Source organism: Trichosurus vulpecula, chromosome 1, assembly GCF_011100635.1.
Source record: "Trichosurus vulpecula isolate mTriVul1 chromosome 1, mTriVul1.pri, whole genome shotgun sequence".
In the NCBI taxonomy this organism is placed as follows: domain Eukaryota; kingdom Metazoa; phylum Chordata; class Mammalia; order Diprotodontia; family Phalangeridae; genus Trichosurus; species Trichosurus vulpecula.
This window is the reverse complement of record NC_050573.1, coordinates 461,296,236-461,313,331: the sequence shown is the minus strand read 5'-3', so window position 1 is coordinate 461,313,331 and position 17,096 is coordinate 461,296,236. Positions and strand designations below refer to the sequence as shown.

The following is a 17,096-nucleotide window of genomic DNA, read 5'->3' as shown; positions in this document are numbered from 1 at the left end:
TAATTGTTTAACAAAAATATGTTTTATTTTTAACTTAGATTAATTGGCAGTTTAGGTCATGCCAAATGACTATAAAAGGAAGTTTATAAACACTGATCATCACTGTGAGATGATCTGTGTGAGACCTTTAGAGCTAAGAAGGGAAGGACACATTTTCAGAAAACATTTCTCACGTTGACAAAATTGTAGTCTCTTAAAAAATCCACAGGACTGGCATTGTTATTTTCTGAGTATGAGACAAAAATATCATAGCATGATACAAGGTTACACTCCTTTAGATAAGATAAAAAGGAGTTGCTAATCCTTTTCTTAACATTTCCAGGGATGAGAATTCCACAAATTCCTCCCCACTGTAATCCAGTTCCAGCATTCAATTTCTTTCTCTCAGTAAGTTCTTCCATATCTCAGAATCAGAATGACAGCACTATTAGGGACCATAAAGAGCATCTGGCTCAACTCCCACAGTTGACACAGAAGGCAGCTGAGGCTAAAGAGATTAAAGATGTCCAGCATTGTAGAGTCAGTTGGCAGAAGAACCAGGGCAGGATTTAGTACCCAAAACTGCTGCCTCTATCCTACAGCGTCTCATGCACACAATGAGCTGACTACAGGATCATAGACTTAGAGCTAGAAGAGACCTTCAAGGCATTCCAGTCCAGCCTCTTCATTTTATAGATGGGAAAACTGAGTCCCAAAGATGTTCAGTGACTTGCCCAAGGTCAAAGAGATAGTGTCGTCAGGGTCGAGATTTAAACACTGGCCACTGTACTTCAAATCAAGTGCTCTTTCTACTGCACTACAGTTTTCCTCTTGCTATGTATGCAATGTACATCTGTATAACTCTTGCAACATATGATATAAACTCATTCCACTTCTGTCACATGTAAAAAAATGTCATCTTCTCATAACAACTTTATTAATATAGGCACAATTACCTACATGGGGAAGCCTGGCTAGTTGTAGATAATAATGCCTTTTTTCAAATGGCTCTATAGACCCTGGCCAAGTTCGAAAAACCATTTAGGCCAAATGCAGATGCTGAGCTATTTCTGCCTTCAGCTAAATAAAGCCATTTTAAAATTATGCCTATTTTGAAAACTGCTGAGATGATTTTTAAAGCAAAGAAAAGTAAAGGAACTCGTCTTCACTTAGACACAGCTGGGGTTTTTTGTTTTTCTGTTGTTAAACTGTTTATTCTGCTTAGCCTATATCGCTCTTTGAAATTTCAGTTAATCAGTCCATATATAAATGGACAAGACCAGGGGCGGGGAACCTACAGCCTGAGGCCCTTTCACCAAATCCAAACTTCATAGAACAAGGAATTATGAAGTTTGGATTAAATCAAAGGGCAGCACTCGAGGACCCAGAGGGCCACATATGGCCTCGAAGCTGCAGGTTGTTCCCCACCCCTAGGTAAGACCATGGCATAGGCTTAGGGTTATATTCAGAATACTTAGTCCCAGGAGGTGCTACTATGTACTGCGTAACTGAACACATCACAACTTCACTAAGAATCAATTTGTAACATCATTTGTAAAATGGGAATAATTAAGTCTGTCCTTTCTACCTCACAGGGATATTGTAAGGATTAATTAAAAATGCATGTGAAAGTTTTCTGACACCTTTAAAATTCCAGCCAAATAAAAGGTACCAATATTAGAGTTTTCTTTTTCAAATGTACATCAGAGTCACTAGTGATATGATGATCCAAATCCAAACCAAAAGTCCGTACCACACTTTATCCAGAGAATGAGAAGTCTCCAAAGCTCCCACTACTCTGGAGGAGCCCCTGTTAGCCCAGGCTTGCGACCTAGGTGTTACCCGTGACTCCTCCCTTGCTCTCATCCTGCATATCCAATCTGTTGCCAGGGCCTGTCAATATTACCTTCCTAAGATCTTGAATATGCCTCCTTTTTTTCTCTGACACTGCCACTACCCTGGGGCAGACCCTTATCACCTCATGCCTGGACCATTGCAACAGCCAACTCTCCCTGCATCAAATCTCTCCTCACTCCAAATCCCTGTCCTCCATGTAGCTGTCAAAGTGATTTTCCTAAAGTTCAGAGCTGACAATATCACACACCTTCTCAATAAACTCCAGCGCTATCACTACCAGGATCAAATATAAAATTCTTTGTTTCGCATTTAAGCCCCTTTATTACCATCACTCTCCCCCACACACATACCCCTTTCCAGTCTTCTTATATCCTCAGCCCAACCCCCACATACTATTCAGTCCAAGCAAGACAATCCCTCTCCTCATTTTGAGCATTTTCTCTGGCAGTCCCCAATACCCCAAATTCTCTTACTCCTCATCTCTGCCTCCTGGCTTCCCTGGCCTCCTTCAAATCCCTGCTAGAACATCTTCTACAGGAAACATTTCTATTCCCCCTTCATTATAGTGTCTTCCCTCTGTTGACGATCTCCATCCTGTAGATAACTTGCTTGTACATAGTTGTCTGTATGTTGTCTCCTCAACTAGACCATCAGCTCCTTGAGAGCAAGGATTGCCTTCTTGCCTTTCTTTGAATCCCCAGGACCTAGCATGGTGTCTGACACATAGTAGGCACTTAATAAATGTTTGCTGACTGACCAGAATTCTAGTCCCACACTTGAGGCATCATGGAGATTTCTCACTACCTTCCCTATAAATAGATTACAAAGATCAGTGTATACTTTATACTGATACTTGTCCCTCCATTTGCAGTAGAGTGGGGCATATATGATCTATAAAATTTAAAATTTAGCTTCGTTTTTTAATCTTTATTATCTTTTGAATATATAATTAAAGGAAACATGCTGGAATCAAGTTGATAAGGCAGAGTCAAAACTCCTCTCAGGTCCTTGGAGTTCTTCCACAGGCCTTTGTTGTCACATATAACACCTGTGAGACTGTTTCAAAGGGGCTCGTGTTACTGAACAGGAAACCAACAAGATTATAGTGAGACCCTGAAGACTTAGAAAGGACAGATAAGAAGAACAGCAAAGGGCCCTGTAAATTCACACTAGCCACGAAGGCTGATAAGAATGGCATTTGCTATTGCTACAGAAACTTATTAGCTAATCCTTGAGTAAGTAGTTTTATCTGAAAACTCTCGGATAAATATCAATGTTTTACATCCCTTTGGCAACTATTAGTAGTAAATGCAATAAATAAATATCACCCCATTTTCACATCAGCTCTCAATATATAAATTGTTTATTCTTATAAGATCCCAAGAAGTCAGTAGAAATTAAGTGGTGCCTTGAAGTTAATTTCATTCTGTGAGATGCATTAATTCTCAATTCTGACTCTAAAGGATCATTTGCTCAATAATGTGCATGCATTTAATTCATATTCAAGAAATATGGCATAAAGGATAGAGAGTTGGCCTTTAGGCAGGGAGGCCTGGGTTCAAGTCCCACATCTGATGCATGTCTAACATAAGATTGCATGACTCAGGGCATGCCCTGGGCAACTGCCAGTTAGTCAGTCAACTGGCATTTATCAAGCATTGACTATTTACTGAGGATACAAAGAAAGGCAATAAACAGTCCCTTCTCTCAAGAAGTTCACAATCTAATTGGGGAAACAACATGCAAACCACTATGTACAAACAAGATATGGAGGGGATAACTTGTAGAGATAACTTGTAACAGAGGGAAGGCACCACCATTCAGGGAGAGCAGGAAAGACTTCCTACAGAAAGGGAGTCAGGGAAGCCAGGGGGCAGAAATGAAGAGAATGAGGGCCAAGCATGATGGGGAGTCAGTGAAAATGCTTGGAGTAAGGACATGGGGTGTTTCAGGCAAGAAGGCCACTGTCACTGGATAATAGGGTACGTGGGGGAGAGAGGGTGTTAGGTTGTAATGACAAGCAGGATGGGACTTCTTTGTTGTCTTTTGTTTCGGAATGCTTCTCAGCACTAAGGCAATCGAGCGCCTTTGAGTCTTGCCTATGTTTGAATCAAGAGACATTGATTGGAAACAATATATATGATGTGGTGCTAGTGATTGAAGATTTTTCCCACACCCTTTTGCTAAGTAGGCACTAAGCCCAAGGGCCCTAAACAGGGTATACGTGCTATGAGGTTGGCATTTTGCCTTGGGGGCACACTCACTGGAAGAGTGTTGGTGTAGAGACTCTGGGTAGCCGTTAAGGAGCCCCCCAACCTTTGAAAACCCAGATGCTGGTGCTTCTTTTTCTGGTAACTATGTATGCATTGCTATGGTCAGACAGAAACCTGTCTGTTGATCTCTTTATATTTTCTCTGTTTGTAATTTCTGTTTGTATTTGCTCTGAAGTTCAGGGTACTGACTTTTCCCTCTAAACTAAGTGAATGATATATATGTTTAATTAAATTGAGACTATAAACCCCTTAAAGTTGCTTTCCTTAGAAAAGCAGATCGAAGAACCTGTCCTAGCATCACTTCTGTGTGCTAGTGTTATTGGCCTTACACAGCCATAGCAGCTGCGAGTAACACTGTTGTTACAAAGGTGTAAGGAGACTAGAAAAAGTAGGAAGGGGCCAGGAAATGAAGGGCTTTAAAAGCCAAACAGAAGCTAAGATTAAGTTGCTGATAAGGTGGCAATATGCACTGGTAGAGGAAGTTCTTCGTTGGGGGATCTCTATATCCATGAAATCAGAAGATGAGTACCAAAAAAAAATAATGAGTCACCAATCTAACTAGTTCTTAACTTTCTTTGTTAAAGCAGAGATACCTTAATGTGGGAGGAATTCTATCTCTTAGAAGCTGAAAGAAATCTTAAAGAGCATTCACCATCAGCCATGGTCACTGTCACTTAGTACTCCGTGTTTAGCATCTTACCTCTGGTATACAGGCTCCTGTGAAGCCAAACAATCCATTGGCATTGTCACTTTTTTGTATCGTTAATCTTGCTGTGATATTTTCTTGGGAAATACGAGCTCCACCATGTACAGAAACTAGCTTAAGTATAAATAATTCTTCTCCTTCTTCTTCATCGTCGTCTTTCGCTGAAACAATGAATGATTTATTGGTTTCCCCTTGCCTGTATTCTAGATACCCAGAAACAGGGTACAAATCATTCTTTGCTGGAGTAGCATGAAGTTCATAGATTTCTTCTGGGGTTAATTTTCGCTCATACAACCTCACATCTTGCATCAGTCCTGTAAACTTATCACTGCCATTCATCCCTGCACCAACTCTCATTATCCCAGGACCTGAAATTAGAAATTAGTGTGAATATTTAATTTTAAAATAGAAATATAACATAATACAAACCAGCTATATCAATAGCTTCTTACATCACAAGACAGATTTGTGAAATAGAACCATTGAACTGAAAAAATAACATGGCAAAAGCCGTATCTTTTACATATCCAAAACTGATGTATTAACTAAACTTCTTCAATACTTCAAAGTTCTACAAAGGATATATTTTGTATTCACTAAAGATGAATCAATTAAGCTTTTTTTTAAAGTATATTAAGACCTTTTAAAATATGGTGTTTTTCCATGAAAAAACCAGCTAAGAAAAATGGAAAGTGTGCTAGATTCAGGATCAGAATCTAAGTTTAAATCCTGTGTCTTGACACAGTTGGAGAGATAACCTCTCATGACCCTTCTAGCTCTGAATTCTATGATCCTATTTAAGACAAAAATTGCTGAAGGCATCCCTATCCTTCCTCTTTCCCCCACCCAGTAAACCCAACTCTACCCAACAAGGACCAATGTAAAGGTCATTTTTTTCCTATGAAACCTTATCTGTTTCCTCGCAGATATAAGTATTATTTTCATCCTCAAAATTCACAGAGTCCTCTCTTAGTATGGATCACCACACTTTCCTACTCTGCCTGACATTTTAATCCTGGGTATGTTTCCTACTAGATTTTAAGGTAAAGGCAGGGACCTCTCTTTTTTAATCTTTGTATTTCCTTCCGTGCCTAATTCAATGCCTCAAAATAGTAAGCATTCAATAAATAGCCACATTTAGGGATGAAAAATAATTTTAAGTGAAATTATTAGAGATGTGGGGAAAATGGAAAAAATATTTTTTCTCAATTATATATTTTTCTCAATAATATTTCTCAAATATTTTCTCAATTATGAACTTTTAAAATCAACAAATAGAAGGAATTATTAGGTAAAAGATAGCTGTGCTTCGTGACATAATTTTTTTAATATTGTGCAACAAAAGTGGTTAGAAATAAGGGACTAGACTTTGATTTCATTAATACAAAGAACTCCTGGATGAGGACACTCCCTCTACTAATGCAGGTAGTCACCTTCTCTACAACTTCGAGTCTTAAGAGAGTTGTTTAGAGCACGGAGAGATTAAATGACCTGCTCAGGGTCATATATCCAGTAAATGTCAGAGAAAGAATTTGAACTCAGGTCTTCCTAGCCTGTGCTTTCCCATTATGAGCTACAAAAGCTCTATGAGCTATATAAAATCATCAAAGAGATTCAAACTAAAACAACTTTGAGGTGCCAGCTCACATTCACCAAATGAGGAAATGACAACAGTAATAGTCTCGAAGGGAAAAAGTAAGGCTGACTCTGATCAGCTTTGCCTCACTCCAATTCAATTCATACACAAGTCAAGACCTCATAGTAGTGACGTCATGGGTCCTCTTCAGGAATGAAGGGTGAACAACAACTTTAATAAGAGTAATAATAAAGCTAACAATTTTATAGTGCTACTATGTGCCAGGAACTGTGCTGAGCGATTTACAATTATTATCTCATTTAATCCTCACAACAACCCTGGGAAGTAGCCATTATTATGGTCTCCATTTTACCAATGAGGAAACAGAGGCAAAGACAGGTTATGTGACCTGCCCAAGGTCACACAGCTAGTCAATAAATACAATTTGCTAGGTAGTATTGAGGATAAAGTGCAGAAAGACCTGAATTTTAATCCTGACTCAGACACTCAACAGCAATGTGACCCTAGATAAGTCATCTAGCCTCTCAGCCTCAGCCTCCCCCCCCTGTAAAATACAGACAATGGTTCAACTAAAGTATGTTTATACTAGGGAACCTCTGAGGTGAATTTCCAAGGAAATAAGTAAAATTGTCCCAGTAGTAAAATTTTTATAAACCACTACTAAATTTCCTCCTTCTAAATAGTCACAATAATCTGGAAATTTATAAACATACTGGCAACATGCCCACAGTTATAGCTGTTGACTAAGCAAGTCAACCCATTTTGTCAGTGGAACATGAGCATAATTCCCACTCAGTTAATTCGTCTGGCTCCAAATGGACAGTTTTCCTATAATGTAAGTCCCATTCATTTTCCTATGGCATTTGAGAAGTAAAAGCCATTACCAGTTCATTGGCCAGACAGCCTAAATTTATGATCTTGCCATAAAATTTAGTTGTGTCCCTTTCCCTTCCTTCTTTCCTAGTTCTGTGGATAACTGCCTGGCCCAGACATTATCCTACACTAACCTTTTTTCTTATAAATGTATAAGCTATGTAATAGCTTGGTTATAAATGTATAAATGTATAAGCTATGTAACAGCTTTTGTTATAAATGCATAAGCTATGGCTCCCATCACTAAGTTTAAAATCTTTTTGAGGAGACAGGACATACATATGTTAATATATATGTATATGAACATACATACATATATATGGATACACACACATTCTAACAAGACTTCCTTCAATAATTTAATGATCTATAATTTCCCACTGTCGCAGTAAATGGTCTTGTGGATCTGTGGTGGTCTCCCCCAAAAGTGTTTATCACCGGGTAGTCAATCTAATAATAAGCCCCTCCAAATTCATCAAGACTCTCCTTGGTGAAAAGATAAACCATTATCAGACCTTAACCTTTTCCAATTTGATAAAAGCATGAATAGATATCATTTATATTGGAAGAACCTGCTTCTCTTTACCCCTCATTCCCATGATAAGAAACCAGAAAAATGTTTTCATGGAGATGTTATCTTTTTCCAGATCCATAAGTTCATTGATATATTAAAATTCCATCTACCAATGTAGATGAGCACCTGCTGTGCAGCTTCAACCTTAGAATTTAGGTAGGGGCACTAAGAGGTTTGATTTGTCCAAGGTACAACCAGTACGTGTCAAGGGTAGGACTTAAACCCTTCTTGACTCTGAGACTAGTATCTCTCCTATGTAACACTGTCTCCTGAAAAAAATGTTTACTGACTGAATAAATAAAAGAAGAAAAATGTTACTGACCCAGTGAGTAGTAAGATACTTCCTTGTACTCTTGTTTGCATCTGTGATTTCATTTCATTTCATCCAAGTGTGGCGACTCTTTTAACTGGTGCAAATCATACCTCTGTCAGCAATTTATGTCTTAGAGTTTCCAAGGACACTCAGAAATTAAGCAACTTGCCTATGGCCACAATATGTTAAAGGCAGGATTCAAATCTAAGCCTTCCTAACTCCAAGGCTGGCCCTCTAACCACCATACCACCCTGACTTTGCCCTAGGTAGTAGCATTTAATAAACATTTGTTGAGATGGACTGAATTGAACCTAAAGAATTTCAGAGGAGGAAAAGTTCCATTTAGGTGGCAACGCTTAGTACTGGAGGCCATAACTAAGCATCAATGGAAGCACTGCCTCCTCCAGTGCAGACCACGAGCCTCTGCCAAGGCACACCAAGGGCATTAGGAAATTTACTGCACATATTCTAAACAGGTATACATTGAGTACTTCAATATCAAAAATGGAAAGAAAATCAATTAAGGTCATATGAAGAACATGCTAAGAAAGAATGTAATTTCAATATATTTTTCTTTGTTTATTGTTCAAAATAATACATATATACAAATAGAGATATATATGGACAAATATTTATCTACTCATCCTACCTAACTGTTCATTTACCAGAGAGGCCATAATGAAAGGAGAATGAAGCACTAGAGTAAAGAAGACCCAAGCTCAAGTCCCCTCTGACAAACACTGGCTGTGCAAGTCACTTAACCCTGTTTGCCTCAGTTTCCTCATCTGTAAAAGGAGCTAGTGAAGGAAATGTCAAACCACTCCAGTATCTTTGCCAAGAAAACCCTAAATGGGGTTTTCTGAAATGACTGAACAGGTGTGGGGCGGGGGGGGGGGGGGAGAATATACATGTGTATGTGCGTGTGTGTGTGTGTGTGTGTGTGTGTGTGTGTGTAGGGTTGGGAATGACAATGAGTTTGTGAACCTGGGTGCCTGGAAGGAAAGTGGGGCCTTCGACATAAATAGAGAATTTCAGGAGAATGATGGGTTTGGAAAGAAAGATAATGAGTTTTGCTTTGGACACACTGAGTTTGGGAGACCTATAGAACACTAACTTAGAAATAATCCATCAGCACTTAGTGATGGTTGACCAGAGCTCAGGAAAGAGACTAAGGTTGGTGACTTAGATTTGGGAGTCATCGGAATAAAAATAATAATTAAAACCATGGTATCTGATAAGGTCACCAAGTGAGAATATACAGACACAAATATTCCTCAAAATGGAAACAATTAAGTTGAAACACAAGAATGCCTCTTCAAAGTAGCCCATAGAGTAGATTTTCCTAAACCTGCAACTTAAAAAAAGTGATTCATTTTTAACTTAACACTTACTTTTTCTAACATTTTCCAGCTTAAAATAACTCCAAATCTAATGAACTGGCTGTGAAGACTTCACTCACCATCAGCTATTGCTTCACCTTTCAAGCTCTTTAATCCTCGGGGCATTGGATTTCCATCAAGGTAGAATTCAATTATGCTATCATCCAGGATGATCAGAAGATGAAGCCAAATGTTTTCTTCCAAGTATTTCATGGCTGTCGTTTTGGCAACATAAGTAACATTGGAACCCAGGGTAGTGTAATGAAGCATAAGTGTTACATAAGAAGCATTTGTTTGAATCCTCACACCATAGTACATGGTTCCATTGCCATCATCCTTTTCTACTATAAATCCATTTGTATTGGCATTAGGGATCACCCAAGCTGAAAATGTAAAGTTGGCAATTGTGTTATTCCTGGTGGGATGGTACTTTGAACTAATGGTCCCAAATGCATCCTCCATCCCACTGAAGTACAAAGCATCTGTTCCACTGTGATGGCGTCTCCTATGTGGCTGTGATTGCACTGCGTTGGGAAAAATTCCAACCAATAAAATATCTATCATTGGAGGTAATCCAGCAGTGAACTCACTAGACAGTATTTCCCAGCCTACTCGTACATCTCCAAAGGTGCCTTGTTGCCTCAAAACAGTGAAGTTGGTAATATAGGACATATCATCTTCTGAAAGGACGTCTTCTGCTACTTCCCGTTCCTGGCAATCTGGGTCCAAGACAAAAACTCCAAAGGGGTCGTCATTGAATGGAATCATTACTGTGACATGGAGGTTGGTTTCTGCTAGTTGTCCACCAGGACCTGGTGATCCGCCTGTGTGGGAGAATACAAAATGAGTAAGAATCCAGAATCTGAAATCAGTATATTGCATACATGGAAGATTTTGAGTTTATTTAAAAGAATAATTTTTAACGTTAAAAACAAATGCATGTTTAACAAGGCTAATGTCACCTATAAAAGAAATGCCATAGGAAGGGGGAAAACACAAAAAGTCAAATGGAAAGAGAGTTGAGAATGTCTTTGTGAATTTTCAAGAGACAGTGGAAAGGGAAAATGGAGAGGGAATGGGAAAATAGTGCTGGTTGACCATGAGCTGAAACTCTACCTCCTTCCCCTATTCTTTACGCAAATCACCACCATAGCTCAGGCCCTAATCAGCTCTCAGCTAGACTCTTATAGCAACCTACTGATCAGACTTCCAACTTCCAATCTTTCCTGCCTCCTATCTTCCACATGAATATAAAAATAATCTTTCTAAACCACAGTTGTGATGATGTTGTTTTCCCTGCTCAAGAAACTTCAGTGGCTACCTATGGCCTCTAACATAAAATATAAACTTCTCAGCTTAGCTCTTCATCCAGGCTTCCTTCTGTCTCCTTTTCTGGAATAAGTGCATGGTATTACCCTCACTTTAATGACATACTCTGTGGCCAACTTGCTATTCCCTAAAGAAAGTATTTAACTTCCTGACTTGATACCTTTGTACATGTTATTTTTTATGTCTGCAATGTAATCCTGACTGACTTCCACTTCTTAGAATCCCTATCTTCCTTCCAGGCTTCATTTATGTGCCACCTTTTATTAGAAGTTTCTCCTGATATCCCTAGTTGTTAGTGCTATCTCCTCTTTCAAATTATCATCCATATATTTATGTGTTTACATGTTATATCCCTCCAGTAAAATGCAAGGTTCTAGAGAGCTGCAAATATTTGCCAGACTTTTTTGCATCCCAATGCTAGGACAGTACCTTGCACACAGTAGGTGCTTAGTGACTTTTTGTTGGATTTATGTGGATTAGGATAAACGTCTGTGAACAATACTGCATTGCAAAACATCAAAAACTAGTGTCAGTTCAGAAAAACCTGGAAAGACTTATATGAAATGATGCCGAGTGAGGAGAGCAGAACCAAGAGAACACTGTACACAATTACAGCCACATTGTGCAATAACTAACTTTGATAGACTAACTTTGATAGGCTATAAGACAACTCCAAAAGGCTCATGATGGAAAGTGCTATCCACATCCAGACAAAGAATTACAGAGTCTGAATGTAGATCGAAGCATACTATCTGCTATCTCTCTTTTTTGTTTTGTTTTCTTTCTTCTTTCTCATGGTTCATTCCACTGGTTATAATTCTTCTTTACAACATGACTAATATGAAAATATGTTTAATATGAATGTATATGTAGAGCCTATATTAGATTGCATGCCATATTGGAGAAGGGGAAGGGGAAGGAGAGGGAGAAAATTTAACACTCAAAAGCTGGTGGAACCGAATGTTGTAAACTAAAAATAAATACATAAATAAATTTTTTTTAAAATAGCGTCAGATGAGCCTGCAGAGTGCAACCCAGGAGATGAAACTGGAAGGACGACAATAAGCAGATATGAAATGTAACCAATGTGCAAAAGTAGTTATATCTTCCCATCATCAGAGATGACAGAACCACTACAACTGGGCTTTGCCACCTCAGGATCCAAAGTTCTATGTGAGGAAATGGGAAATAAAGCATAAGGAAATTAAATCAAGGAGAACAGTTGGGCCTATAAATACAAAAGAGAGCTAAGAGGGCTGGCTAACACACAAGATGAATGAGTCAGGATTCAAAAACATCTTAACAAACCAGAACTTTGGTCTGAATCAAGAGGAAATTTAATAGGGACAAAAATAAGGCCTTACACCTGGACTTCCCAAACACAAGATGAGGGATGCATAGTGAGACAACAGTGTGTCTGAAAAAGATGTAGGGGCTTTAGTGGACATCCAGCTGTAATTCTTAGGAGAGAAAGCATAAAGACATGGTGATCTGCACTAATGGAAGGAATAACCTCTTGGAGCAATTACAGATCCATCCACATATTTAAGTAGTGTTGAAAATTATTTTTAAATTCATTGCTTTGTCTTTAAGAAACTTTCCAATTTGGTCAGAACCATAGAACACCACCATTTAGCCAGTCTCCAATCTTCACAATCTTGTTATGTTTAACCCTAACCTGATCCCTCCTCTTCATATCCAATCAATTACGAATTCCATCTTTTCCACATCTCTCACATACATCTGTTCCTTTCTATTCCCACTACCACATTAGCACAGGCCCTTGTAACCCAATGCCCAAGCCACTGCCATAATTCCAAACAAGATGTCTTGTCTGCATCCTCTCTTCCCACCATTTAATCCATCATAATTTTCCTTATGCATGGCACTCCTTTTCTCAAATCTATGACATCCAAATTCTACAATGAATAAAGTATAAATTCCTTTTTGTCTAGCATTCAAAATCCTCCATAATAAGGTACTACCCGCTTTTCCAGCATTATCTCATATAATGTGTGCGGAAGCACACTCTAGACCCAAATAAACTGGACAATTCTGCCCCTCAGCATACTCTGAGCTGCCCAGCCTTAATACATTTGCTCCTGATGTTCCCTGGGTCCACAATGTCCTTATTCCCCATCTTAGTTAAATTCCTATACATCTTTTAAATGCTACCTTCTCCACTAAGCTGTCCATGATCCCTTTGATCAGTAATATATTCCGCCCCCCACTTTAGACTTCATATAGCGCTTTATTTTGAACATGAATTCAAATGCTGCCCCTTACAGCTACTAGTTGAATGACCATGGGGAAGTTACTTGGCCCTCTCTGAGTCTTAGTTTCCTCTCTGAAAAATGGGGGTATACGCCTGCTGTAAATATCTCAAACTAGATCATCCATATAAAGCGCTTTACAGAACTTAAAGCACCACAAAAATTTCAATGATCATAATTATTATTGATGGTACCATTTAACATAGTTACATGTATTTTTGCCTTAGCACCCTAGTAGAATATACATTCACTGAGAACAAGGGCCACATATTATATAAGCTCCGTACCTCCCTTGGCACTAAACAGTGCTCTATACACAGCAGGCACTTAATATTGGTTCCAATCCTTCCCATTCTTGCCATATGGGAAGACTTGAAAGAAATAAGTTCTATACACACTCTGAAACAAGCTGTAATCCCAAAATTAAATATGAAAATATAACTTCTAAGGAGAGATTAGAATGATGGCAAAGTATTTTCCCCCATTTAAGTACTTTCTATATGAAGACTCCTTCCCTTTGAGCTTACATCCTATTTACCCTGTCTACATCTTGCATGCGCATTGGTTTTTACATGTTATCTTTCCCATTATAACGTGAATTCCTTGAGGGCAATGACTATATTTTTACCTTTCTTTGCACTCCCAGTGCTTAACACAGTACTTGGCATACAGTAAGTGATTGATACTTGCTTGCTGATCAAGATGACGGTAGTGCTAACAAGATGTTCCCCCTTGGAACTCCTAGAGCTCTTGGCTTTGCACATTCCTTATGATGTGAATCACTGTATGTTTTAGTTATCTGCATCCCACACCTGCTCAACTAAAACTCCTGGAAGATAAGAGTCCTTGTCTCATATAAACTTTGTATCTCTCTCAGCACCTAGAACATTGATACATACACACACACACACACACACACACACGTATGTACATGCACATGCAATGGAATATTCTTAACATCAACAACAAAATCTAATATTCTATGGGTATCTGTTTAAGTATAAGCTATAGCATCCTAGTGTTAATAGTAAGAAAATCTAGAGAGAAGTCATACCTGAAATGTTCACAAGCTTTAGAATATAAAATTCATTGAACTCGGGAATTTTATCTGGAATAGCATGGAGAGTTATTGGTTTGGATACTTCGCCATCCATGAACATAACCGTTCCTGAAGTTTCATAGAACTCTTGTCCAGGCTGTAGAGCAGAATCATTCTCAAACAACTGCCACATCAATGAAACATTGCCAAAGTGTCCTCTGTGTCTCAAAATCCTGGAAATTAATCATACCAAATAAGACTCATTTTTAATAGGTTCATAAGTAATGGATCATAAATTGAGTAAGAAAGACAGACATAGATTTCCTCTGTAATCTTCAAATAGACATTTTTCTATTTTCCTATTTTCCAACTCACCATCCATCTTTCAGAGTTTTCCAGCCAACCATGAAAAAGGTTCACCTAATTTGTTAGGGAAGTGTCATGTCATGTTGTCGTGTCGTGTCGTGTCATGTCATATGCAAAAACCACAACATGGTTAAGGTAAGATACCGTAGCTTTATGTTGTAAAGTAAAACATTTTTCCTAGTCATCATACTCAAAATCTTGAATGGCAAGAAAGTCTGAGACTGAGCAAAACATACATATTTTAGATTAAAAAATATTAAAAGGAGAATAGAAATAGAATTAACGCTTACTTACCAAAATACATTGGTTTTTCCTTCTTCTACTGCTTTGTCCACAAGCTCCAAAGAAAAAATACCATTGGGATCATCATTAGCTTCAATAATAACAGTGGCTATCCCATATTTATATACTACTGTGTCACCTAGTTTCAAATACAAAAAGGAAGAGTTTCAAATGACTATACCAGAAGTTCATTTTCTGTTACATTCAAATCCTGTCATATTTACTTATTTTATTTCAACATATCATTTGCATAAATTTAAATCTATTTGCAAGAATGAAACTATTTTCAACAAGTGTCATTTGATAAATGAGTAATGCTGCATTTTTTCCCTTGAGACATTAATTTTTTAATTGAATTCATTATCTCCCACCCCCCTAAACCCTCCCCTCTCTTAACTTCCCTGTTATTGTCAAGGACAGTACCATCCTCCTGGTCATCCTTGACTACTCACTCTCACCCCCACCCCAATCTAATCAGTTACCAAGTAATACCTCTACCATACATCCTCTTTGCTCCTCTCAAACTGCTACCAATCTGGTGCAGGCCTATCAACTCATGCCCACATTATTGCAACAGTTTTCTGGTTTGATGTTGTTGCTTCATATTGCTCCCTCCCCAGTTTATCCTCCACTCAACAATCACAGTGATCTTCCCAAAGCCAAATCTAACAAATTACACAGACCTCCCACAACTGAATAAACTCCAGTGGCTGCCTATCACAGCTAAGATAAACTACAGAATCCTCTGTTTGGCTTTCCAAGTCCTTTATGAAGGGCACCTTCCCACCTTTTCAGTCCTCCTAAACCTTACTTTCCTTACTACACTCCTGACTTAACGCATTTTTTTTCTGGCTGTCTCCATGCCTGGAATACTCTTCCTCCTCATAACTGCCTCCTGTCTTACTTGGCTTCCTTCAAGTCTCAACTAAAATTGCATTTTCTCTAACAAGCTTCTCTCACTCCTCTTTAATGCTAGTGCCTTGTTTGTACATAGTTGTTTGCGTGTTGCCTCTCTCCTATTAGATTGTAAGCTCCTTGAGGGCAGGGAGTTTTATTGCTTTTCTTCATATCCCCAGCACTTAGCACAGTGGCTGGTATATAGCAAGTGCTTATTAATGGCTTTTTAACGTAACTTGATTTGCCTAAACAACCATATAATAGTAAACATCCAAGATGATACAACATTCATTAAATACCTACTATGAGAAAGTCATGATGCTAGAAGCCAGTACAATAAAGCCAAAATTAAAAAACTATCCCTGCCCTAAGGGAGCTAGCATATGACTGGGAGGATAAAACACATGAACAGCAAGGTCCTTAGTTCAAGGTCTCTTTGCCTTTCACTACTCTAATGGTCTTACTCCGACTCCTATATCCTAGTTTCTCCCTTTTCTGATCCAACCTACTGCCAAAATTATCTTTGCTCAGGCAAAGATTTAGCCATGTTTCTCTAATGGTAGAAAACCTTCAGCCACTGCCTATTGTTTCTGGGATTAAAATACAACAGCAGGGGCAACAACTCTTCAAAGTGGCATTTGAGGTTCTCCACAATCTAGCAACAACTTACTCCCTTACTCCCTGTCATCTTACTCCCTTTCATCCTCCATTCCAGCTAAACTAGACTGCTATGCTAGCTGTTCCCTGAGGTCAGCTATATCTCCTTTCATGTGCCCAAGTTGTTCCCCTACCTGTAATGCCTTCTTCCAAATTTTTCCTCAGAATCTTTATCTTCCTTCAAGATCTAGTTCAGGTGCCACATACTCCACGAAGCCTTCTCTGATCCCTTTACTTGTTAATGCTCTTTCCTTCCTCAAACTTAATGCTTACATATTAAATTCCCCTTGATTGCATGGGCTTTCACTTTTGTGTATTATTTCCTGTGCTTAGTTAGGACAATGCCTTTCACAGAAGATCCTTAATTAGCATTTGTTGACTCGACATCAATTTCATTTCTCTTAGATATAGTTTCTACATCTTAATTTTCTATCATCTCGTAAGGAACAGTGGATAGATATAGCACAGGCCCCTGAGTCAGGAAGATGAGTTCAAATCCGGCCTCGGATGATACTTACTAGTTTTGTATGATTCCAGGCAAGTCACTGAAACCCTGTATGCCTCCATTTCCTTATATATAAAATAAAGATGATAATAATAACATCTACCTCTCAAGGCTGTTATGAAGATCAACTGAGAAAATATTTGTAAAGCATTTTGTAAACCTTAAAGCACTGTATAATTGCCAGGAATTATCTTTAA

General features: G+C 38.5%; 1 protein-coding gene across 1 annotated transcript in view; it reads right to left on the bottom strand.

Moving 5' to 3' along the window:
- Window positions 1-17,096, bottom strand: part of ADGRV1 (adhesion G protein-coupled receptor V1) — a 727,941-nt gene that overhangs the window by 648,596 nt on the left and 62,249 nt on the right. The window contains exons 18-21 of the mRNA XM_036763404.1: window positions 14,853-14,979; window positions 14,208-14,425; window positions 9,632-10,375; window positions 4,810-5,183 (exon numbers count right to left, since the gene is read on the bottom strand). Of these exons, the coding sequence (XP_036619299.1) occupies window positions 4,810-5,183; window positions 9,632-10,375; window positions 14,208-14,425; window positions 14,853-14,979 (1,463 nt within the window). The remainder of the gene's footprint in view (window positions 1-4,809; window positions 5,184-9,631; window positions 10,376-14,207; window positions 14,426-14,852; window positions 14,980-17,096) is intronic.